This window comes from Danio rerio, chromosome 16 (genome assembly GCF_049306965.1).
Source record: "Danio rerio strain Tuebingen ecotype United States chromosome 16, GRCz12tu, whole genome shotgun sequence".
Lineage (NCBI taxonomy): Eukaryota > Metazoa > Chordata > Actinopteri > Cypriniformes > Danionidae > Danio > Danio rerio.
The window spans coordinates 1,475,001-1,499,465 of NC_133191.1; the positions used below are offsets into that span (position 1 = coordinate 1,475,001).

At 37.8% G+C, this 24,465-nt stretch overlaps 1 protein-coding gene and 1 long non-coding RNA gene across 3 annotated transcripts in view; one reads left to right on the top strand and one right to left on the bottom strand.

Annotated features, from left to right (window-relative positions):
* cers2b (ceramide synthase 2b) overlaps positions 1-21,976 on the top strand; it is a 36,707-nt gene extending 14,731 nt beyond the window's left edge. Inside the window, exons 2-12 of one of the 2 annotated variants that reach the window (XM_073925681.1) lie at positions 6,974-7,146; positions 9,153-9,270; positions 9,349-9,467; positions 9,633-9,690; positions 12,007-12,057; positions 12,479-12,571; positions 14,420-14,548; positions 14,980-15,086; positions 17,454-17,607; positions 17,709-21,169; positions 21,222-21,976. In XM_073925681.1, coding sequence (XP_073781782.1) covers positions 6,974-7,146; positions 9,153-9,270; positions 9,349-9,467; positions 9,633-9,690; positions 12,007-12,057; positions 12,479-12,571; positions 14,420-14,548; positions 14,980-15,086; positions 17,454-17,607; positions 17,709-17,858 — 1,152 coding nt within the window. In that variant the 3' untranslated portion in view covers positions 17,859-21,169; positions 21,222-21,976. The remainder of the gene's footprint in view (positions 1-6,973; positions 7,147-9,152; positions 9,271-9,348; positions 9,468-9,632; positions 9,691-12,006; positions 12,058-12,478; positions 12,572-14,419; positions 14,549-14,979; positions 15,087-17,453; positions 17,608-17,708; positions 21,170-21,221) is intronic. The other variant, XM_688576.9, reaches the window with a different exon arrangement.
* LOC141378131 (uncharacterized) lies at positions 14,223-16,683 on the bottom strand. Its single transcript, XR_012391881.1, has 4 exons — positions 16,007-16,683; positions 15,888-15,965; positions 15,552-15,683; positions 14,223-15,478 (listed from the first exon to the last, which is right to left on the bottom strand). It is a non-coding gene; the product is annotated as an uncharacterized lncRNA (long non-coding RNA).
* Positions 21,977-24,465: the final 2,489 nt, after the last annotated feature.

The following is a 24,465-nucleotide window of genomic DNA, read 5'->3' on the forward strand; positions in this document are numbered from 1 at the left end:
GCTCACCGGCCACTTTATTAGGTACACCTCACTAGTACCAGGTTGGCCTTTTTTGACTTCAGAACTGCTTTAATCCTTCATGGCAGAGATTCAACAAGCTACTGGAAATATTCCTCAGAGATTTTGCTCCATATTGACATGATAGCATCACACAGTTGCTGCAGATTTGTCGGCTGCACATCCATGATGCCAATCTCCCGTTCCACCACATCCTAAAGCTGCTCTATTGCATTGAGCTCTGGTGACTGTTGAGGCCATTTGAGTACAGTGAACTCATCGTCATGTTCACCAGTCTGAGATGATTGAGCTTTATGGTGTGTTACCCTGCTGGAAGTAGCCATCAGAAGATGGAGACACTGTGCTCATAAAGGGATGGACATGGTCAGCAGCAATACTCAGGTAGGCTGTGGCGTTGATGCTCAATTGGTACTTTATTTATTTGGAGTTGTTTTTATCATCTGTTCCCACAACAGGAAAGACAAAAAGGCCGTACACTTCAGCCAAACTTTAAAACAGAAGTGTGTTTTACTACGTCACCGTATCAACTTCAGTTCACTTCAGAGGATTTCATTTTATTTGAGAGTTCATTTAAGGGTGACACGGTGGCTCAGTGGTCATCAGCAAGAAGGTTGCTGGTTTGAGTTCTGCCTGGGTCAGTTGGCATTTCTGGGTGGAGTTTGCATGTTCTCCCCGTATCGGCGTGGGTTTCCTCAGGGTGCTCCGGTTTCAGCCACAGTCCAAACTCATGCGCTATTGACCTTATTCTTAAATGCGGAAGTGCGGCTGTTTTCGCGATTGTCTTAGGACTTCCGATTCAGTCGCCTATGGGAGAAATGACTAGGAATAATAAACGGCAGAAAACGGTCAAACTACTCGCTCTACAAACAAATGTTTGCATGACTATACAGACCAAGTAGAATAATATAACAAGGAAATATCAAAGTGCAACATCAAGCAGCGTAACGAGCAGTTTTTAATGTCTAAAAATGAATGGAAGTGAATGAGACCGAAAGTCTCGAGCCAAAAAGATTCAGATGGCAGCGCCCGCTCGTCAGCGCAGAATAAGGTCAGTAGGTGAATTAAACTAAATAGTCCGTAGTGTTTGAGTGTGTGCATGAATGTGAGAGTGTATGGGTCTTTCGCAGTACTGGGTTGCAGGTGGAAGGACATCCGCTGTGTAAAACATATGCTGGAATAGTTGGCGGTTCATTCCGCCGTGGTGATCCCTGATAAATAAGGAAGGAAGTGATGTAGAGCTGAGTTATCTGACTGCGATGAGATGTAATGTGTGTTTGCTGTTGAAATATTTCCTCATTCTGTCCACAAATGCACATCTCTCAGTCTTTGCTCTGCTTTGGACTGAACTCTGCTGCACGATTACATCATGTATGAAAACATGACCTGTGTTTTACCGCGCTTTTGCCTGTGATCTGTCACTATGACACTTAAAACCTGTAAAGCTTGAAACAATATTTTCAGGAGCACCAAATAACAGCAGATCCTCCCGGCTGCGTCTTTTACAGGCTGTTGCATCAGAAACCACATCCTTCCACACCAGCTCTTAAAGGGACAGTTCATCCAACAATGACAGTTCATGGTTAAAGGGACAGCTCATCCAAAAAAATTAATTCTGTCATCATTTAATTATCACAAAACAGTTTGAGTATCTTTTATCGGTTGAACACAAAAGAATATATATTTATTTTAATATTGAAAACCTGTTGGCGCCAATAAGTGGTTTAGTGATCTGACATATACAGTAACACCATAGTGCTCTTGGTGAGTTTGATTCCCAGCTTGAGGTCCTATGCCAGGAGTGTCAAACTCAATTCCTGGAGGGCCGAAGCCCTGCACAGTTTAGTTCCAACCCTGCTCCAAGACACTTACCTGTAGGTTTCAAACAAGCCTGAAGGACTCAATTAGTTTGATCAGGTGTGTTTAATTAGGGTTGGAACTAAACTGTGCAGAGCTGCGGCCCTTTTGGAACTGAGTTTGACACCTGTGTCCTATGCCAATCCCTCCCCTTTCTCTGCTTCCAGTGCTTTCCTGTCTTTCCTATCCCAATAAAAGGTGAAAAACCCTATATATATATACATATATATATATATATATATATATATATATATATATATCAACTGAGCAATGATGCTATCATGTCAATATGGAGCAAAATCTCTGAGGAATATTTCCAGAACCTTGTTGAATCTCTGCCACGAAGGATTAAAGCAGTTCTGACGGCAAAAGAGGGGCCAAACGGTAGTAAGGTGTACCTAATAAAGTGGCCGGCGATTGTGTGTATGTGTGTGTGTATATATATATATATTTTTAAAGAGGTTTAATAATATTGCCCATAGCAGTTTTAACGTAAAAAAATGGTTTTGTCCAGAAGAAAAATGTGTAACCCATTAATTTAAGTAACAATTTGCACCATTTTAATAATGACTTATTATCTGCCTATTATTAGCACTTTATAACTGTTTGTTAGCACCATAGACTGTAAAATATATGGACGTAGTGTCCGTGACGTCACCCATAGGTTTCTAAAGAGCGCAAAAGAAGCCACAAGTAGGCGCGGCCAACCGTTGCCATTTTGTTTGCGCGTCATCGCACTCACGGCGGGATACCAAACAAGGGCAAAGAGGCGGAGAGTGAGGCGGAGCTACAGACACCTGCTGGCATTTAGCTTGGACCTCGTTCAGACACACTTTACTTTGGGAGAAACGCTTAATACTTTATCACCTGTGACTCGTTTGTATTCTGACCACCTGTGCTTGGTTGTACACTATATAAATAAAGTGTTCAGACTTTTAAAAACACTGCTGTAATACATTGAGCCACTAAACATTGTTCTTATGACGTTTTTCAACAGGAGGAAAACGCGAATTACACCCAAACACTTCAGATATAGTCTGTGTTAGTTACTGTAAGACTATTGATGAACTCCAGCAGAACACTGTATGACAACACTTCAGATGACTGATCTAGAGCCTACAGCTAATCAATCCGTCAGCTCTAAATATAAATATAAACCATAAATGATCTTAAATAAAACAAATACATGTATAGAGATGGTATATAAGTATATAACTTTACTCACATGGGAAACGGAGGCCAGGTGAATGGTTTGTGAGCACAATTAAGTGCACTCAGCATGACATGCCATCTAATAATTGTAGGAAACAAGTCCAAAAGGCAGTCGACTGTGTAAAGCCACATAAAACAACACAGAAATACGATAAATATGCCGAGTTCAGTGACTAATCTGCAGGATTCAGCTGAGGTGACGTGACGGCGACCAACGAGACCTAGCTGTCACTCAAGTGGCCACGCCCTAAATTATGCAAACTTAATATAACTTAATATAAAGGAAACGGATGAGTTATAAAAAAATTCACCCCCTCACAGTTGTCATGAAGGGTAATATTAGCTGTATTAACCAAAATCTTTCTTTGTAGCAGGCTGTAAACACCTTTTTTTCTGCTGTAAAGTTGGCCATTCTAACAGTGGGCTCAATTAAAATGTGCTCTGTTTTGGAGCCAGGAGCGGCCAGGACTAGCGGAATTTCAGATGAATTGCAGTTTCAGTTACTTCCGTATTGGCTTCCTGAGAGAGAGCGGGAGGACGCCGCTTGGTTAACACTTATAAAGCATGATCTTATTTTACATCCCTAATCCCAATACCTAAAGCCAACTGCTACCTTATTAACTATTAATAAGCATAGATATATACACTAGATGTCGCCTGGCCTATTGTTGTCTATTGGACGGAATGCGTCAATAGCGCCGCCATCTTGCTACAGGGTAGCGCTCCTTTTAAATGAATGCCTGACCAAGGTACAGTGGAGGACTGTTGCCATGCAAAGCCAGAGATATACACATATACACATATATCTGTGATCGGGAGTTTTCCTGGATGTTAGTATGTAATTTTATTTTTCTAATTACGAAAATTATAATTTGACATCACTTTTCTACATTGATGGATCAGTGACCGCACGGCCATTCCTGACAAAAAGCTTGTGTTTGTGTGTACAGAAATGTACTATTCACCCTCCCTGTTAAATCTGATCTAATCATGTCCTGAAACACAGCTCCTCTCCTGCTTTTACTTCTCATACTGACAGAGGAGCGATTCGTTTGTGAATGAATCCCCCAAACGACTCTTTCACTAATGTTAGGCGACAATAATACAAGTTTCTGGCAGCGCAGCATCTTGTTGTCATATTTCTTTTGCATTGTTTGCTGATTTTATTCAACAAAACTAGCATAAGCCGAGTGTTTAGTGCGAGTTGGAGCTGCTTTGCCGTATGGTGAATGCAGTAAGTGACTATCATCAATAACGCTACTGTTTAGCACAAAAGTTCAGAACATAAAAAACAGAAAAAACTTAATATTACCTATGAAATGTTCTGCCTTTGTGCTTTGTTTTCTTTGTTTGCTCATTACTACACCCGTAGACAGCGCTAAAGTCCCGCATCTTCACGTAATAACACTGTCTTGACTAGTGCGGTTGAATGACATTTGTCCTGGGAGCACTGTACCAATGTGGCGGCGCTATTGACGCATGCTCAGGGTCCCTATGCGATATCTAGTGTATATATCTATGATTAATAAGCAGCTAATTAGTAGTTTATTGAGCTAAAAATCTTGTTTTAAGTGTATAAGTCATGCTATTGCAAACCATTACCTGGTTTGCAATAGCATGAATTATACACTTAAAACAAAGTGTACACAAGACAATATAATTCAACGAACACAATTCCTCAAGTCTGTTTTGTCTGGAACTTGGAATATACTGGAAAAAAGAAAGAAAATATAACACTGTCGGGCTCATAACTTTGTCTTCAACTATCAGTGTATTACACCCCTAAGATTAATAGCGGTACGCGACTTAACAAGCGCCCGTGATCATTATAAAACCACAATACAGTGACCACATCACACAGACCTCAGGTACCGCTGTGTGCTCGAGTAAATCCCGCTCTGTAATGTGAAGAACACACATGCTCTTTCCCTTTAAAAGGACTAAAATAACCGCTCTTACTCTAAATCTAGATCAGCTGCGGTCGCTCTGAAGCCTGTACATGATCGTCTGCAGGTCGAGTCTGAATACATCTGCACAGTTTAGTTTAATCTAGGAGCCAACATGATGTTAATTATATGATTATATTATGTTATAAGGGATGTAGAATGCATCTCTGCTGTCTTTAGAGTGTATGTGTGTGAGGTTTGAGCATGGTCTGCATGTTGTCATTGGTCAGTGTGTGCTTCATGCTCCTGTTGACAGACTTCTGTCGGTGTTGATCTAAAACTCCACATCTATAATCCTCTGAGTCTATGCTGACATCATCTTCAGCAGCTCAAACACTCTAATTCTGCTTATGACGGCTGCTTCTGATTCTGTTTATGCTAATGAGGGAGACTAGTGGGCGGGGCTTTCCCCCTCTGATGACACGTGCAAAGGGAGAACGTCAATCAAAGTGTTTCTGCAGTCTGTTTCTATCAAGTCTGATTATAAACAGCACAATTAATTCATGTTGACCATTAGAGGCTGGAGATATTCACACACTGCTGACGCACAACTTTGTCTAAACCCCTTATAAAAGTGATTTTTGCATAATAGGTGCCCTTTAAATGTGTTTGAAAAGCATGGAGGGATGTCATGAATCGATGTTTAACATGATCCAGTGCTTGCACACAGCAGATTTAATAGCACTGTTGTGTTTGATAAGACAACATTAATCATTTATTGCAATAATCAGTGTGTGCGTTAGAGGTTTTGTGTGTGTGTTTGTGTGATGAATAGATTGTCCATCCACTCAATAATCAATAATGAACAAAATGAATATATGGATAGAAAGATGGATAGCTAGATGCATGGATGGATGGACAGATGGAAGGATGGATGGATAGAAAGCTGGATGGATGGATGATAGATGGATGGAATTGATGGATAAAAAAATAATAATAAACGGATTGGCAGAAAAAATTGGTGGATGGGTGGATGAATTTGCAGAAAAATACATACATTGGATGGATGGATGGATGGATGGATGGATGGGCAGAAAAATTGGTGGATTGATGAATGGATGGATGGATGGATGGGATAGATGGATAGGCAGAAAAAATGATGGATGAATGGATGGGGCAGAAAAAATTGGGGTATGAGTGGATGAATTGGCAGAAAAATGGATGGATAGATGAATTAGTAGAAAATAGATGCATGGATGGATGGATGAATTGATGGATGAATGGATGAATTGGCAGAAAAATAGATACATGGATGGATGGATGGATGGTCAGAAAAATTGGTGGATTGATGAATGGATGGATGGATGGGATAGATGGATAGGCAGAAAAAATGATGGATGAATGGATGGGGCAGAAAAAATTGGGGTATGAGTGGATGAATTGGCAGAAAAATGGATGGATGGATGGATGGGCAGAAAAATTTGTTTATTGACACATGGACGGAGGAATAGGCAGAAAAAATGATGAATGTATGTGTAGAAAAATTGATGGATGGATGGGCAGACAAATTGATGGATGGGTAGATGGATGGGTAGAATAATTTATGGCTGGATGAATGAATTGGCAGAGAAATAGATGGATTGATGGATGGATGGGCAGAAAAATTGGTGGATTGACAGATAGATTGATGGATGGATGGATTGACTGGCAGAAAAAAATGATGGATGGATGAATAGGTAAAAAAATTGGATGAACGTTTGACAAATATATGTAGAGATACTGTTGGACAGACAGATTGCTAGACATAAATAGAGAGTTGATGTAAAGACTGATGGTGGAATTGACAAACAAACAAATAAATAAATAAATAAAGTTGAGCTAAGTGAGCATCTGAGTGAGCTGTAAAACGAATGAATGGATGGATTAGCAAGAATGTAAAAAAGTGGATGGAGGATTGATGAATGTATGAACAGATGAACTGAACGAGTGTTGTGTTGCTGCAGATGCTGGCGGGTCTGAGCGAGCTGTTCTGGCAGGAGCGTCTCTGGTTCCCCGAGGGTCTGGGATGGGCTGATCTGGAGGACCGGGACGGACGGGTCTACGCTAAAGCTCGCGACCTGTGGGTGGCGCTGCCCATCGCTGTGCTGTTTCTGCTCATACGACAGCTCTTCGAGAAGTGAGTATTTAAATCTCTATTCCTGCGCTCATCTGTTTAAATAAATGAGAGTAGGATTCTGCCGGTATTATAACAGTATTTTTAAATATTAATATTACTTTAACAGGTATAATAACTCTGAAATACTTAGTTAAGGAAGTTGCAAAATGATTATAAAGTTCAACAGGTAACACTTGACAATAAAGTCTCATTATTAAACATTAATGCATTCAAATCAACAGTTCATAGCCATCATGAGTTCTTATAATGTTCAATATTGAGCAATATTCAGAAAAGGCACTCTAAAAGTTTTAATAATAAATAGTTATTGACTACAGTATCAATATTGTGCATGTTCATTATCACAATAGATGGATGTGTGGGCAGAAAAATGGATGGATGGATTGTGCATGTTCATTAATATCGGCATATGTCTATCTGAGAGCTGGTTGTTTTTCATTCTGTCTGATATTTGATAAGCTGAGCCTTTTTCTTTCTGTCTGGCCTGTTTATAATAGATCTGTCGTTCTATTTGTGTCTGCAAGCTTTTTCCTGAGCTCTTTAAACTTTAATGCCTTCTCTCGCTGCTTCATTTCACTCTTCATCTCTTTCCCCTTCACATCGTCTTATTACTCGCTCATTCTTCCTTCTTCTTTCATCTGAAAATGGACATCCTGTCGTCATGTGTTAACCAGATTGAGTTGTTTTGTTCTGTCAGAAAACGGTAACCATTGATGTCCCTCCATAAACACATACTATGGAAGTCAATGGTTACCGGTTTCCTTAATTCTTAATAAAATGCTTAACCCCTAGATAGATAGATAGATAGATAGATAGATAGATAGATAGATAGATAGATAGATAGATAGATAGATAGATAGATAGATAGATAGATAGATAGATAGATAGATAGATAGATAGATAGATAGATAGATGGATGGATGGATGGATGGATGGATGGATGGATGGATGGATGGATGGATGGATGGATAAATAGATAGATGGATGGATGGATGGATGGATGGATGGATGGATAGATAGATAGATGGAGGAATGGATGGATGGATGGATAGATAGATGGAGGAATGGATAGATAGATAGATAGATAGATAGATAGATAGATAGATAGATAGATAGATAGATAGATAGATAGATAGATAGATAGATAGATAGATAGATAGATAGATAGATAGATAGACGGATGGATGGATGGATTTATGGATGGATGGATGGATGGATGGGTGGATGGATGGATGGATGGATGGATGGATGGATGAATGGGTGGATGGATGGATGGATGGATGGATGGATGAATAGGTGGATAGATAGATAGATGGATGGATGGAAGGATGGATGAATAGGTGGATGGATAGATGTATGGGTGGATTGATGGATGGATGGATGGATGAATAGGTAGATGGATAGATGGATAGATGGAAGGATGGATGAATAGGTGGATGGATAGATGGATGGATGGATGGATGGATGGATGGATGGATGAATAGGTGGATGGATAGATAGATAGATGGATGGATGGATGGATGAATAGGTGGATGGATGGATAGATAGATAGATAGATAGATAGATAGATAGATAGATAGATAGATAGATAGATAGATAGATAGATAGATAGATAGATAGATAGATAGATAGATAGATAGATAGATGGATGGATGGATGGATGGATGGATGGATGGATGGATGGATGGATGGATGGATGGATAGATAGATAGATAGATAGATAGATAGATAGATAGATAGATAGATAGAATAAGTCACAATAATCAATAAATAATAGTAATACCAAAGAAAAAAAAACATACTTTTGACAATATTAATAAAGTAGATTTGCGATTCAAAACTACTTTGGTGGTTTTTGATTAGAATTGAACCTCTAACAACATCTAGTAAATGTTCATGTGGATTGCTGTAGCAAATGTATGCTTTACAATATTACTAATGAACAAATCACTACCAAAACTCTTTCTAGCGCATTAAATGCTTCTGAAATCTGCTTGTTTGCTCAGATATGTTGCTACACCGCTGGCCTCTCTGCTGGGCCTGAAGGAAACGGTGAGACGGAGAGTTGCACACAATCCAGCACTGGAGTCCTACTATTGCAACACAAGCAAAAACCCCACACAGGTGAGAACGAGCGCTGCTGATGCCCATTAGTACTGGAGAAGCCCACGCTTACTGTTGTGCTGTTATTTACTCTTTCAGAGTTCAGTGGAGAAGCTGAGCAAGCAGACGGGATGGACAGAGCGGCAGGTCCAGCGCTGGTTCAGACGCCGCAGAAATCAAGACAGACCAAACCTGCTGAAGAAGTTCTGCGAGGCCAGGTCTTTTCTCTAGCTTTGAACTAAGAGAGTGTGTCTGAGCCTCGGACATTATCAGGAAGCCTATTCTTGAGTTTAGGAGCCATATATGAGAAGGCTTTACCTCCTTTAGTGGATTTTGCTGGACTTTGTACATCAACCCTAACTGACCCTTTTGTTCTTTTATAGCTGGAGATTCGCCTTTTATCTTCTGGCCTTCATCGGTGGTCTTGCTGCATTAATAGATGTAAGTCAGTTGCAGTTTCAGACAGTTTTAACAAGGGCTGCACGATACTGGCATACTATGCCATATTGTTGTTCAGTGTTTGCAAAAGTGAATGTTTCTTATGATACTACTAACTTGCAAACTGCTATTACTATCAGCTAGCATCAATTCTTTTATTGTTGTCATTAGGCTGACTTGTGTAGCAAGCCAGACTATTGTTATCCTATTTTTCTTCTGAGACTAAAAATTAAACTCTATCTCCTCCTAGAGCTTTCGAGCTATGACCACCAAACTCACATCAGACCTCCAAACTGGTCTGACTCGGGTTGCTATATCTTTTCGGACTGATCCGATTTTCGGTTTTCCGAAAAACATCCCAGGACCATTGGAAAGATCCCATTGGCTTAACATTGCACCAAACTTTGTGAGCTCATAACTATACATCAGACTGTCGCACAGACTTCTAACTGGGCTCATTTAACTTAGACTACCAAACAACCAATAACTGATGAGCTTTTAACTTTCTAGGCACACCCCTAACAACCAGATACAACACCCTAGCAACGGTCCCATAGACTGCCATTATAGAGGTTCAGACTGATATCGTCATGCTGCAGTGTGATAGAGACATGGGTGTTGCTTTTAAGTGTTCATACTGGCAAGAAGCTTTGATACATCATCAGTCTAAGCTGTCAATCAACTTCATAGCAACAAAACAGACTAACCTAGCAACAATATAACAGCAGCTATATCTCATGTTTCAGAATATCGTAGAGAAGCGGGGGTTGGCTTGTTTGACTCATGCTAGCCCACCATCTATCTATCTATCTATCTATCTATCTATCTATCTATCTATCTATCTATCTATCTATCTATCTATCTATCTATCTATCTATCTATCTATCTATCTATCTATCTATCTATCTATCTTGCTAGTAACATGCTAATTCATGCTAGAATCATGCTAACAACATGCTAATTCATGCTAGAATCATGCTAACAACATGCTAATTTATGCTAGAATCATGCTAGTAACATGCTAATTCATGTTAGAATCATGCTAATAACATGCTAATTCATGCTAGAATCATGCTAATAACATGCTAATTCATGCTAGAATCATCCTAATAACATGCTAATTCATGCTAGAATCATGCTACTAACATGCCAATTTATGCTAGAATCATGCTAGTAACATGCTAATTCATGTTAGAATCATGCTAATAACATGCTAATTCATGCTAGAATTATGCTAGTGACATGCTAATTCATGCTAGAATCATGCTAATAACATGCTAATTCAGGCTAGAATCATGCTAGTAACATGCTAATTCATACTAGAACTATGCTAGTAACATGCTAATTTATACTAGAATCATGCTACTAACATGCTAAATTATGCTAGAATCATGCTAGTAACATGGTAATCTATCTATTATCTATCTGTCTATCTATCTATTTGTCTATCTGTCGATCTATCTATATTTTCATAATTTTTAAAACTTAAATAAACTAAATAAACAATTACCATCAGGCGTTCACAAGCCAGCCTCAAAGTTTGTCCTCAAACTTTAAGAATCTAGTTTTCTTTTCATGTCTCCCAGCATTAGTGTTTATTTTCAGCTCTGGGTTCATCTAACAGGGAGGCGGGGATAAAGATAGTAAAGGCCTCATCTGATTGGTCGGATTTGGATGAATGACCTATGCATGCGTCACACAATGCTTGGCACATAAATCTAAATTTGTTGCACTTTCCTGCGTTATGAATATTGAATATACTGTTACAGGGGGGGGGGTCCTCTGTGTTTTAAAAAGTATTAAACACTAATGAGTAAATTTAGTGAAATTTAAGGCCCCTGAAAAGTATTAAAAAGCACTTTTACAAGATGACATTTTTGATAGTATTATGTATAGCTGTATGCTAATATGCTGTAAATAGGATGCTGTGTAGTTTAGTAGCTAGATTTGACATAATGCTGCTTTGTTTACTGCAGTAACCAAGGCAACACCATTATCCCTGCTGTTCTTTAGGCGCCATCTACTGGTAAAGTCTAGAAGGGATACAGCTAAACAATAATAGACACTAAACAGAGTGATTTAGAGTGAAATGTCTCCAATGCTATGAATTGCATGCTAAAGTGGCGATGATGAGGTCTCAAAATGTTAAGAAAAGGTCTTAAAAGGTGTTAAATTTCACTCTCTGATTCCTTTTTATACACTTTATCATCTGCAATAACAATACTTATTCAATATATATTGTGCAGCCCTAGTTTTATTCATGTTTTTGTTTCTGTGATGATTTATTACATAACGCATGGTATCCATCTGTGTTTCTAGAAACCCTGGTTATATGATTTAGAAGAGATGTGGAAAGGGTTTCCCACTCTGGTGAGTTACATCTGCTTTAATAAACATCAGGTAGATGCTGTATGCGCTGTAGACGCCAGCACAGGCTCCTCTTAAATACTTGCTTCAGGCTACATTTTTGTGAAGCTGCAAAAACAAAACAAACACTCACCGGCCACTTTATTAGGTACACCTTATGTTATATTTCCAGTACCTATGCCATGAAGGATTGAGAAAGCTCTGAAGGTGAAAGGTGCTCCAACCTAGTACTAGTAAGATGTACCTAATAAAGTGGCCGGTGAGTGTACATGAGAGTCAGGATATAGTCAGCATAATGATAATGCAGACATCCTATAAGTGAAAGTTTTTGCCTACTTCTACTTTACATTGAGCTGAAGTGATCTAAAGCTCATGTCACCGAACAGCTGATGAGTGATTGTTTTATTTATTTGTCCTCGTTCAGACACTCCTGCCGTCTCAGTACTGGTACTACATGCTGGAACTGGCCTTTTACACCTCTCTCCTGTTCAGTGTGGCGTCGGACGTCAAGCGCAAGGTAAGTCCTCCATCAGCCAATCACAGCGCAGACCTCATTTTTGCATCTCAATGAATCGTTTCCTTCAAACGGCTCGTTGTTGTTGGCTTTATATTTTGAGCAGCGCTGTATTCAAAGCAGCAGATGTCCCCAATGTTTCCATTTACCTTCAGCTTTAGGGAAATACAGTCGACCACAATCCATCTAATTCATCTGAAGTCAGAAATGCATTCAAACACACGGGTTTGAGCCTGACACTGATTTATAAATAAAATAAAATTATAAAGTGGACCTAAAATAGATTTTGAATATCATCGTGTTATTAAATAAACTTAAGCTGAACATTTTATTTAAAATTGTATTAAATTAAAATGTTTTATATCATGGATGGATATATCAATGGATGAATCAATGAACGAATGAATAAATGAATGAATAAGTGAGTCGGTAAGTGGATGACTGGATGAGTGAGTGGGTAGATGGGTGAGTAGATGGATGGGTGAGTGAGTACAAGTGAACAAATGAATGAATGAATCAATGAACGAGTGGGTGGGTGAATGAATGGATGAGTGAGTGAGTACAAATGAACAAGTGAACAAATGAATGAATCAGTGAACAAGTGCGTGAGTAGGTGGATGGGTGGATAGTTGGGTAAGTGAGTAAATGAGTGGATGGATGTATGTAAGAATGAATGAATGAGTGGGTGGGTGGATGGATGGATAGGTGGGTGAGTGTGTGAGTGGATGAATGTATGTATGAATGAATAAGTAGGTGGGTGGATGGGTGAGTGAGTAGGTGAGTAAGTGGATGGATTAGTGAGTGAGTGAGTGAGTGGATGAATCAATGGATACATGAATGAATCACTCAATGAATGAGTGGGTGGGTGGATGGATGGACATATGGGTGGGTGAGTAAGTAAGTAGATGTATGTATGAATGAATGAGTGGATGGGTGAGTGGATGGATGGATGAATTAATGGATGGATGAATGAGTAGGTAAGTGAGTGGATGAATCAATGGATGAATGCATGGATCAATCAATCAATGAACAAGCGAGTGGGTGGATAGACGGATGGACAGATGAGTGAGTGAGTAAATGTATGTGTGTATGAATGAGTGGGTGGATGGGTGAGTGAGTAAATGGGTGAGTGAGTAAGTGGATGAATCAATGGATGAATGAATCAATGAACAAGTGGGTGGGTGGGTGGATGGATGGATAGATGGGTGAGTGAGTGAGTAGATGTATGTATGAATGAATGAGTGGGTGGATGGGTGAGTAAGTGAATGGGTGAATGAGTGAGTAGATGAATCATTAGATGAATGAATGAATCAATCAATCAGTCAATCAATTAAAAAGTGAGTGGGTAGATGGATGGATGGATCGGTGGGTTTGTGAGTGAGTGGATGTATGTATGAATGAATGAGTGGGTGGGTATATGGGTAACTGAGTGAGTGGATGGATGGATGAAGTAATTGATGGATAAATGGATGGGTGGGTGCGTAAGTTGATGTATCAATGGATGAATGAACAAAGGAATGAATGAATGAATGAATCATTTAATCAATGAACAAGTGAGTGGGTGGATGGCTGGATGGATAATGGATTGATGAGTGAGTGAGTAAATGAATGTATGTATAAACGATTGAGTGGGTGGATGGGTGAGTGAGTGAATGGGTGAGTGAGTGGATGAATCAATGAATGAGCAAATTAATTAATCAATGAATAAGAAAGAGTGAGTAAGAGAGTGAGTAGATGGAGGAGTGAGTGAGTGAGTGAATGGATGGATGGATGAATTAACGGATGGATGAATGGATGAACTTATATGATTTTGGTATAATGACTTCAGTGTTACCTCACGCTCTCCTGCAGGACTTTAAAGAGCAGATCATCCATCATGTTGCCACCATCCTGCTCATCAGCTTCTCCTGGTGTGTGAACTACATCCGAGCAGGAACGCTCATCATGTTCATGCACGACTCAGCCGACTATCTGCTGGAGGTCAGAACAACACACACACACACACACACATCTCACAACACACACTACACTGTACACATGCACACAGATCTGCTGAATGAAGACTGAGGTGCGATTAAGGGAAGGCAACGACTGACTGTGAACATGAAGAGAATAAAGACAACACTTTTAGACCATGCGCTGGCTGTGCTAGCTGCTTTACCATCCCGAAACAAGCCAAAGTGGAACTGCGCTGAGTGCAACATTCATTTAATTTCCAATATTTAAAATGTTGTTATGTGGAAGACAACACAAATGCACACTTCAGAAATCCACAAGAATTAATAATCAACCCAGTACTCGAATATTCCACAGCTTGATCTGTTTCACCAGAAAAACTATTCCCGTCTCTCTCTCATATATCTGAACACATCAGTTTCTCTCCTCATGTCATCTCTCTCTCTATCTCTCAGTCAGCTAAGATGTTTAACTACGCCCGATGGAAGAACGCATGCAACTACATCTTCATCCTGTTTGCTGCCATCTTCATCGTCACACGCCTCATCATCTTCCCTTTCCGGTACATCACATCATCAGTCTCTTTGTTTCTCTGCTTACATTAAACTGTGGTTAAACACATTGTACTGGCTTTGGTCAGGATAAAGAATAAGTATATAGGTTTTAAATGTAATACTTTTTGTAAATTTGTATATTTGCATGTTAATGGATCTGTTTGGAAACATTTTGAAAGTATAATGTGAAGCATGTTTGTCTGAAATACACAAATGCAATGGCTGACATTTCTGTATTAGTGCTGAAAAACTGAACATAAGCCAAAGATTGATTATAACCAGAACATAACCACAAGAAACCAGAACATAACCTAAAGATAGCCTTAATATTAACTGAACATAACCTAATAAAATTGCCTGAATATAACCATAACATAACATAAAGATAGCACGAATTTAACTAGAATATAAGCAGAGCATAACCAGAATATTGCCTGAACAAGAACACAACCTGAACATAATCAAAATGTAACCTGAATATATCTTCTATAAAACCAGAACACAACCTAGAGATAACCGGAATATAACCAAAACATTACCTGAATATAACCAAAACATAATCAGAACATAAAAGGAATACAACTGAAATATAAACAGAACATTACCTGAAGATAGTCTGTATATAACCAGAACACAACCTAAAGATAACTTGAGCGACCTGAATATAGCTAGAACATAACCAGAGTATAACCTGAAGATAGCCTGAATACAACCTGAACATAACCTAAAGATAACCTTTATACAACCGAAATGCAACCTAAAGATAAGCAGAACATGACCTGAATATATTCTGTATATAACCAGAACACAACCTACAGATAACTTGAGCAACCAGAACATAACTAGAACATAACCAGAATATAACCTGAAGATAGCCTGAATACAACCTGAACATAACCTAAAGATAACCTTTATACAACCGGAACACAACCTAAAGATAAGCAGAACATAACCTGAATATATTCTGTATATAACCAGAACACAACCTAGAGATAACCATAATATAACCTAAATATAACCAGAGCATAATCTGAACATAAACAGAATAAAACCAGACACAACCTTCATATAACTGGAACATGTCCTGAATATAACTAAAACATAACCTGAACGTAAACCGAATATAACCTGAATAAAGCCGGATTATAACCTGAATATATCCAGAACATAACCTGAATATAGCCTGAATATAACCAGAACAAAACCTAAAGATAACCTGTATACAACCAGAACACAAACCGAAGATAACCAGAACATAACATGAAGATAGTCTGTATATAACCAGAACACAACCTAGAGATAACCTAAATATAACCAGAACATAATCTGAACATAAACAAAATATAACCTGCATATAACCACAACATAACCTGAATATAACCAGAACATTACCTGGATATAACTAGAACTAGAACATAACCTGAACATAAATAGAATATAACCTGAACATAACCAGAATATAACCTGACAATACCCAGAGTATAATCTAACCTGGATATAACTGGAACATGACCTGAATATAACTAGAACATAACCTGAACATAAACCGAATATAACCTGAATATAGCCAGATTATAACCTGAATATATCAGAACATAACCTGAAGATAGCCTGAACATAACCAATACAAAACCTAAAGATAACCTGTATACAACCAGAACACAACCAGAAGATAACCAGAACACAACCGGAATATAACAAGAACATAATCTGAACATAAACAGAATACAACCGCAACATAACCAGAACATAACATGAAGATAGTCTGTACATAACCAGAACACAACCTAAAGAAAAGCAGAACATGACATGAATATATCCTAGAACACAACCTAGAGATAACCAGTATATAACCTAAATATAACAAGAACATAATCTGAATATAAACAGAATATAACCTGCAAATAACCACAACATAACCTGAATACAACCAGAACATTACCTGGATATAACTAGAACATAACCTGAACATAAGCCGAATTAAACCTGAATATAACCATAACACAACCAGAATATAACCTGAATACTACAGAACATTACCAGAACATCACCTGAACAAAACTAGAACATAACCTGAACATAAATAAAATATAACCTGAACATAACCAGAATATAACCTGAATATACTCAGAACATAACCTAAAGATAACCTGTATACAACTAGAACATGACTTGGAACATAACCAGAAGCTAACCAGTACATAACCCAAAGATAACTTGAACATATCTTGCCTCGGAGCAGGTTAGTGACAAAGAGTGACTAACCTAAGCCAGCTTCATGGAACCTAAAATCCAGTATTTGTGCAAACTGAACTGAAACTTAATCCGGCTTCATGGTGCAGACCCTTGATGTTATTGTTCTGTGTGTTTCTCAGGATCATGTACTGTACGTGGGTGTATCCCGTGACGCTCTACCCTCCGTTCTTCGGATATTACTTCTTTAACGGTCTGCTGATGGTTCTGCTGTGTCTGCACATGTTCTGGGCTGCGCTGATCATACGCCTGGCCTTCCGCTTCCTCAGCAGCAATGTATGTCCAGATCGTTTACACTGGTTAATGCTTTAACAAACATTTTTTAGCAGTGCATCTTTAAAGATTTTCTCCTGACATTGTTTGTTTCATCTCAATAGTCATCAGTAGAAGACGAGCGATCTGATCGAGATGAGACGGACGAGTCTGAGGAGGAAGAAGAGTTGAAAAATGGAGAGATAAAGAAGAAGAACGGAGCAGCTCAGAACGGCCACGCCACATACAACAACAACCACTCGAAAACAGAGTGACGTCCTGAGAAAAACACACTCACAGTCACTGAGATCCGTCATCTCCTGAGGCAGAGCACTGAGAGCTGAGCACAGTTCATGAGCAGAGAAGGTGCTGTGTACACTACACACACACACTTACATACAAACATGCCTACACACATATATGCATACATACATACACACATACATACATATATACATACATACTCACACACACACACACACACACACACACACACACACACACACAGACTCTCCTCTGTCTGCTGGAGAAACACGGCCTCTACTGACGTCCACTCTCAGGAGCAGATCACCTGAAATCAGCAGCAGCATCAACACACCGGTGACGCCACTACAGGGATTTACAGATGAATGAAACCACTCCAGCCCACAGAACAAACTAGCGCTGTTGCCGAAAACCAGCTCTGCATCCATTCTGAGCTTTACAAAATCAGTCGCTGTTCTCTCTTGAAACCACTCGGAGGGTGTTTTTAACAGTAGTTGGTGCTCTAGACTAGTGTTTAACAGCAGACAACGCTCTAGGCTAGTTTTAACAGCAGACGGCGCTCTAGGCTAGTTTTAAACAGCAAATGGTGCTTTAGGCTAGTTTTAACGGCAGTCACCGCTCTAGGCTAGTTTTTAACAGCAGATGTCACTCTAGGCTAACTTTTAGCAGCAGATGTTGCTCTAGGCTAGCTTTTAGCAGAGGACCGTGCTCTAAGCTAGTTTTTAACAGCAGATGTCGCTCTAGGCTAGTTTTAAACCGCAGATGACGCTCTAGGCTAGTTTTAAACTGCAGATGACGCTCTAGGCTAGTTTTAAACCGCAGATGTCGCTCTAGACTAGTTTTAAACTGCAGATGACGCTCTAGGCTAGTTTTCGAAAAAGGACGGCACTCTAGGCTGTTTTTTAACAGCAGATGTCGCGCTAGACTAGTTTTAAAAGCAGCTGTCGCTCTAGGCTGGTTTTTAACAGCAGAAGGCACTTTAGGCTAGACTAGTGTTTAAGAGCCGAAGGCGCTTTATGCCAGTAGATGTCGCTCTAGGCTAGTTTTTAACAGCGGACGGTGCTCTAGGCTAGGTTTTAAACGGCAGACAGCGCTCTAGGCTAGATTTTAAACGGCAGACGGTGCTCTAGGCTAGTTTTTAAACAGCATACATCACTCTAGGCTAGGTTTTAAACAGCAGACAGTGCTCTAGGCTAGTTTTTAAACAGCATACATCACTCTAGGCTAGGTTTTAAACAGCAGACAGTGCTCTAGGCTAGTTTTTAAACAGCATACATCACTCTAGGCTAGGTTTTAAACAGCAGATGGCACTTTATGTAGTTTTGAACAGCAGATAGTGCTCTAGGCCAGTAGATGGTGTTCTAGGCTAGTGTTTAAGAGCAGAGGGTGCTCTAGGCCAGTAGATGGTGTTCTAGGCTAGTGTTTAAGAGCAGAGGGTGCTCTAGGCTAGTGTATAAAAGGTTGACAGTGTTAAAAACTAGCCTAGAGTGCCATCTACTGTTAAAAAATAAGCTCAATTCGATTTAAGAGAGTCTCAGTGCATTTTGAAAATCTCAGAACTGATGCAGGATTGATTTCTCAGACATTTTTTCACCACAGCTCTAGAAAAAACTCGGCTACCAAAGATTGGGATGTTTTTAACTTTCCTGTGAAGCTCAAAACATCCATATTAATATTCTAAAAACGTGTTGTTGTTGTTGTTGTTGGTTAGGGAAACAGTATGGACATTTCACTGCTGAATATTCTGAACAAACACATTTCTCAAACTCTTAGTAGATATCTAGATTATCTACATTATTATACGGTTAAACAAAACACTTCCAACTGAGACCAGATAACTGTAAATGAGCATTGCTGGAAGAACGGTCGTTCATAACATTGAGAGAACATTGCCAGAATGTTCAGAGAATGTTTCCGGTTTGCTAGACTCTCACACAAAGCTGTTGCATAACTTGGCATGAAGCACCATTCGTCTATGGTCCATTTTTGTGCTTTCTGGAGCTCAAACAAGCCTCTTTTGCATCTAATACAGAACTTTCCAGAGTAAATGATGACTGAATACTTATTTCAGGTGACCTGTGCCTTTAAACAGTGCCTTTCTTCACTATTATTTACACAATATGTGCCTTGTTTATTTGGTTTTGTTTTAATTGTGATTATTTTAGAAACCATAGTCTCTTTTCAGAGCAGGACTATGAATTTGGGTTTTGTCAGTCAGAACCGAAGTACATTCGAATACCAAGTGGACCAGCGTATCTTGAAATACCAGGGTACAATCACAGTAAAATGCTAAATAAATAAACAGTCGGGAAGTAAAAACTCCACTGATTTTCTCTAACGGGGAATAGAGTTTAACAATACATAATCCAACTTTATAGACAAAGCTGTCGTGAGCTCTTCTGATGGATTGTATGTGCTGTTCTTGAAGCCACCTGATCATTCATTTAACGTATTCTTAAAACACTCTTGCAGAAAAACTACATTACCCATGATGCTTTGCTGTCCCCCAGCTTAAATGATGCAGTCAAGTTTCCTTATGCATTCAAAATCTGTTTCGTGAACACGAGCAACAATTAAAATCAGTAGTTGTATCATCATGTTTATTCAATTGTGTCATCAGCAATGCATCATGGGATTGTAGTTTTGAAAGGGACAGTTCAATCAAAAGTGAAACTCCTCCGCTTGTTTGAAACCTAATCTTCTGTTTTAAAACAAGCAGAATTTCCATTTTTGGGTGAACTAGCCCTTTAACTGGCAGCTTTATAATGTGTCAACAGTGTTTTTATGTTAATATGAGGTGACATGGTGGCTCACTGTCGCCTCTCAGCAAGAAGGTCGCTGGTTCGAGCCTCGGCTGGGTCAGTTGACACATCTGGGTGGAGTTTCTGTGTGTGGGTGCTCCCCCACAGCCCAAACACACGCGCCATAGAGGAATCGATGAACTAAATTGGCCGTAGTGTGTGAGTTTGTGTTGGTATGAGTGTGTTTTCCAGCACTGGGTTGCAGCTAGAAGGGCATCCAATGACTTGTAAGTACTTCTGGAACCAGCGCTGCTGCAATATCCTCTCTATACCGCATCTACGACACTAAAGTCTCACTGTAAACCAAAATCACTGCCAAATATGCCCGAGTGCACCTTTAAATATGGCCAAATGTTACAGACTATTATAAACCAAAGAAAATAACATGCGTTACACTGCCACGGAGCATACGTTTACATAGAAACACAGGCTTATTCACAGGCAAACCACTACCATTACCATTATATAGAGTTTAAGACAAAATTATCAGCCCTCCTATATATATATATATATATATATATATATATATATATATATATATATATATATATATATATATATATATATACACACACATTTAATATAACACCAAGTGCTGTTTAATGAAGATTTTTTACAACATAATAGTTTTAATAACTAATTTTTCTGTTTATTTACTGCATTATAGGATGTTGATGTCGGCTTTTGAGGATGAAAATTCAACTCTACGGTTTAACAAAGTGACTTTTATTGACGTTTTCGTCGTTTAAAACTATATTCTATACAAAAAATGAGTGTATAGCTTATTATACAACACCAACCCACACAATGCATCACTTTAAACTATTAAAAATGTCAATAAAAGTCACGATTTCAAGCTTTTCAACATAAAAAAGTTGTTTATAGAATAGATCAAGCTCAAGAAAATGCATAAACACAAACAATCACTAACACACTCTTAAATACTCTTGAAATTCACCAGTCAGACACATTGGATATTGCATTTTCTCACAGAGTCTGAATATTCACAAGCCAAAGAGAATGAATGTTTTCTTGATGCAGCTTCTCATGTCCTCCATAATCCGGCCAGTACTCTCTACGTCTACAGCATGTACGGTCATGGACAACACCTCTGCTTTATCTGAAGCATCGGCTTTATTATTCCCCGTCTCTGATTTCATCATTCCTCCCATCATCCTGTCTGTGCATTATTATTGTTATTATATTTCAGAAGGAGCGAGTCAGATTACCACAGTGTTACCTTTGTTTTGTATTTTCCTGTGTTTTGTAATATGATGATGTTATTAAAGAGAATGTTAACAATAAAATGCTGAATTGGAGTCACCTGATATGTTCGTCTGAGTCTCTTGATAATAATACATGTTTAGTGTGTCAGGTTTAACCATCAGCCTGTTGGTAATACTAGTCTGAGCTTTACCTGAGGGATTTTATGTATATACACGCTTTGTTTTGCAGAATAAAGTAAGTTAACGACGAGATCAGTGTGAGAATTATGTTATATTAGTCTGTGTAGCCTAATAAATGCTTCAATTAATCTAATTTATGTATTTATTTATATTGCATCTAATTTATTGATCAAATGTTTTTAGGTTTTCAGTGTTTTGAGGGATATTTAGTATATTCTGACCAACAATATCCTCTGATTAGCTATTTCAGAGGTTACTGTAGGTCAGACAAACTATGCATCTAATTTTAACCCTTTAACTTCCTGCTTAACCACATGGTTAAACATATTTTAAGTCACTTTATTTTATTGAGAGAACTTAAATTAACTTAATCTGATTGAGCCATCACAGCACTACACTTAAGTGTAGTGCTGCCATGGCTCAATCAGATTAAGTTACACGTAAGTGTAGTGCTGTTCTGTGAACATTAGGGGGCAGCAAAACCCTATAAAACAGTTCAGCTGAGCTCCTGTTGATTTACACTCTTCCTGCCACTGAAAAAAAAAAGGTTTTATGAGTTTTTAGGACAGAACTCTGAGATACAAATGAACAATTCTGAGGTATAAAGTCACAATTCTGATATAAAGTAAGATTTTTAAGATACAATGTCAGAATTTTGAGTCATAAAGACAATTCTGAGATATAAAGTTAGAATTGAGATATAGTCACAATTATGAGGTTTAAAATGTCACATTTATGAGTTATAAAGTCAAAATTATAAGATATAAAGTCAATTATGAGGTTTAAAGTCACTATTCTGAGATATAAAGACAGTATTGAGTTATAAAGTAACAATTACGAGATATAAAGTCACATTTATGAGTTATAAAGACAGAATTCAGTTACAAAGTCACAATTATGAGATATAAAGTCACATTTATGAGTTATAAAGTCACATTTATGAGATATTAAGTCACATTTATGAGTTATAAAGTCACATTTATGAGATATTAAGTCACATTTATGAGTTATAAAGTCACATTTATGAGATATAAAGTCACATTTATGAGATATAAAGTCACATTTATGAGTTATAAAGACAGAATTCAGTTATAAAGTCACAATTACGAGATATAAAGTCACATTTATGAGATATAAAGTCACATATATGAGTTATAAAGTCACATTTATGAGATATAAAGTCACATATATGAGTTATAAAGTCACATTTATGAGATATAAAGTCACATTTATGAGTTATAAAGTCACAATTATGAGATATAAAGTCACAATTATGAGTTATAAAGTCCCAGTTGAGATATAAAGTCACAATTATGAGATATAGTCACATTTCTGAGATATAAAGTCACATTTATGAGACAAAGTCACAATTATGAATTGTAAAGTCCCAGTTATGAGATATAGTCACATTTATGAAATATAAAGTCACAATTCTGAGTTATAAAGACAGAATTCAGTTACAAAGTCACAATTATGAGATATAAAGTCACAATTATGAGTTATAAAGTCACAATTATGAGATATAAAGTCACAATTATGAGTTATAAAGTCCCAGTTGAGATATAAAGTCACAATTATGAGATATAGTCACATTTCTGAGATATAAAGTCATTTTAATGAGATATAAAGTCACATTTATGAGACAAAGTCACAATTATGAATTGTAAAGTCCCAGTTATGAGATATAGTCACATTTAGGAAATATATAGTCACATTTATGAGATATAAAGTCACATATACTGTATGAGTTATAAAGTCACATTTATGAGATATAAAGTCACATTTATGAGTTATAAAGTCACAATTATGAGATATAAAGTCACATTTATGAGTTATAAAGTCACAATTATGAGATATAAAGTCACAATTATGAGTTATAAAGTCCCAGTTGAGATATAAAGTCACAATTATGAGATATAGTCACATTTCTGAGATATAAAGTCACATTTATGAGACAAAGTCACAATTATGAATTGTAAAGTCCCAGTTATGAGATATAAAGTCACATTTATGAAATATAAAGTCACAATTCTGAGTTATAAAGACAGAATTCAGTTACAAAGTCACAATTACGAGATATAAAGTCACATTTATGAGATATAAAGTCACATATATGAGTTATAAAGTCACATTTATGAGATATAAAGTCATTTTAATGAGATATAAAGTCACATTTATGAGACAAAGTCACAATTATGAGTTATAAAGTCCCAGTTATGAGATATAAAGTCACAATTATGAGATATAGTCACATTTATGAGATATAAAGTCATTTTAATGAGATATAAAGTCACATTTATGAGACAAAGTCACAATTATGAATTGTAAAGTCCCAGTTATGAGATATAAAGTCACATTTATGAAATATATAGTCACATTTATGAAATATAAAGTCACAAATATGAGTTATA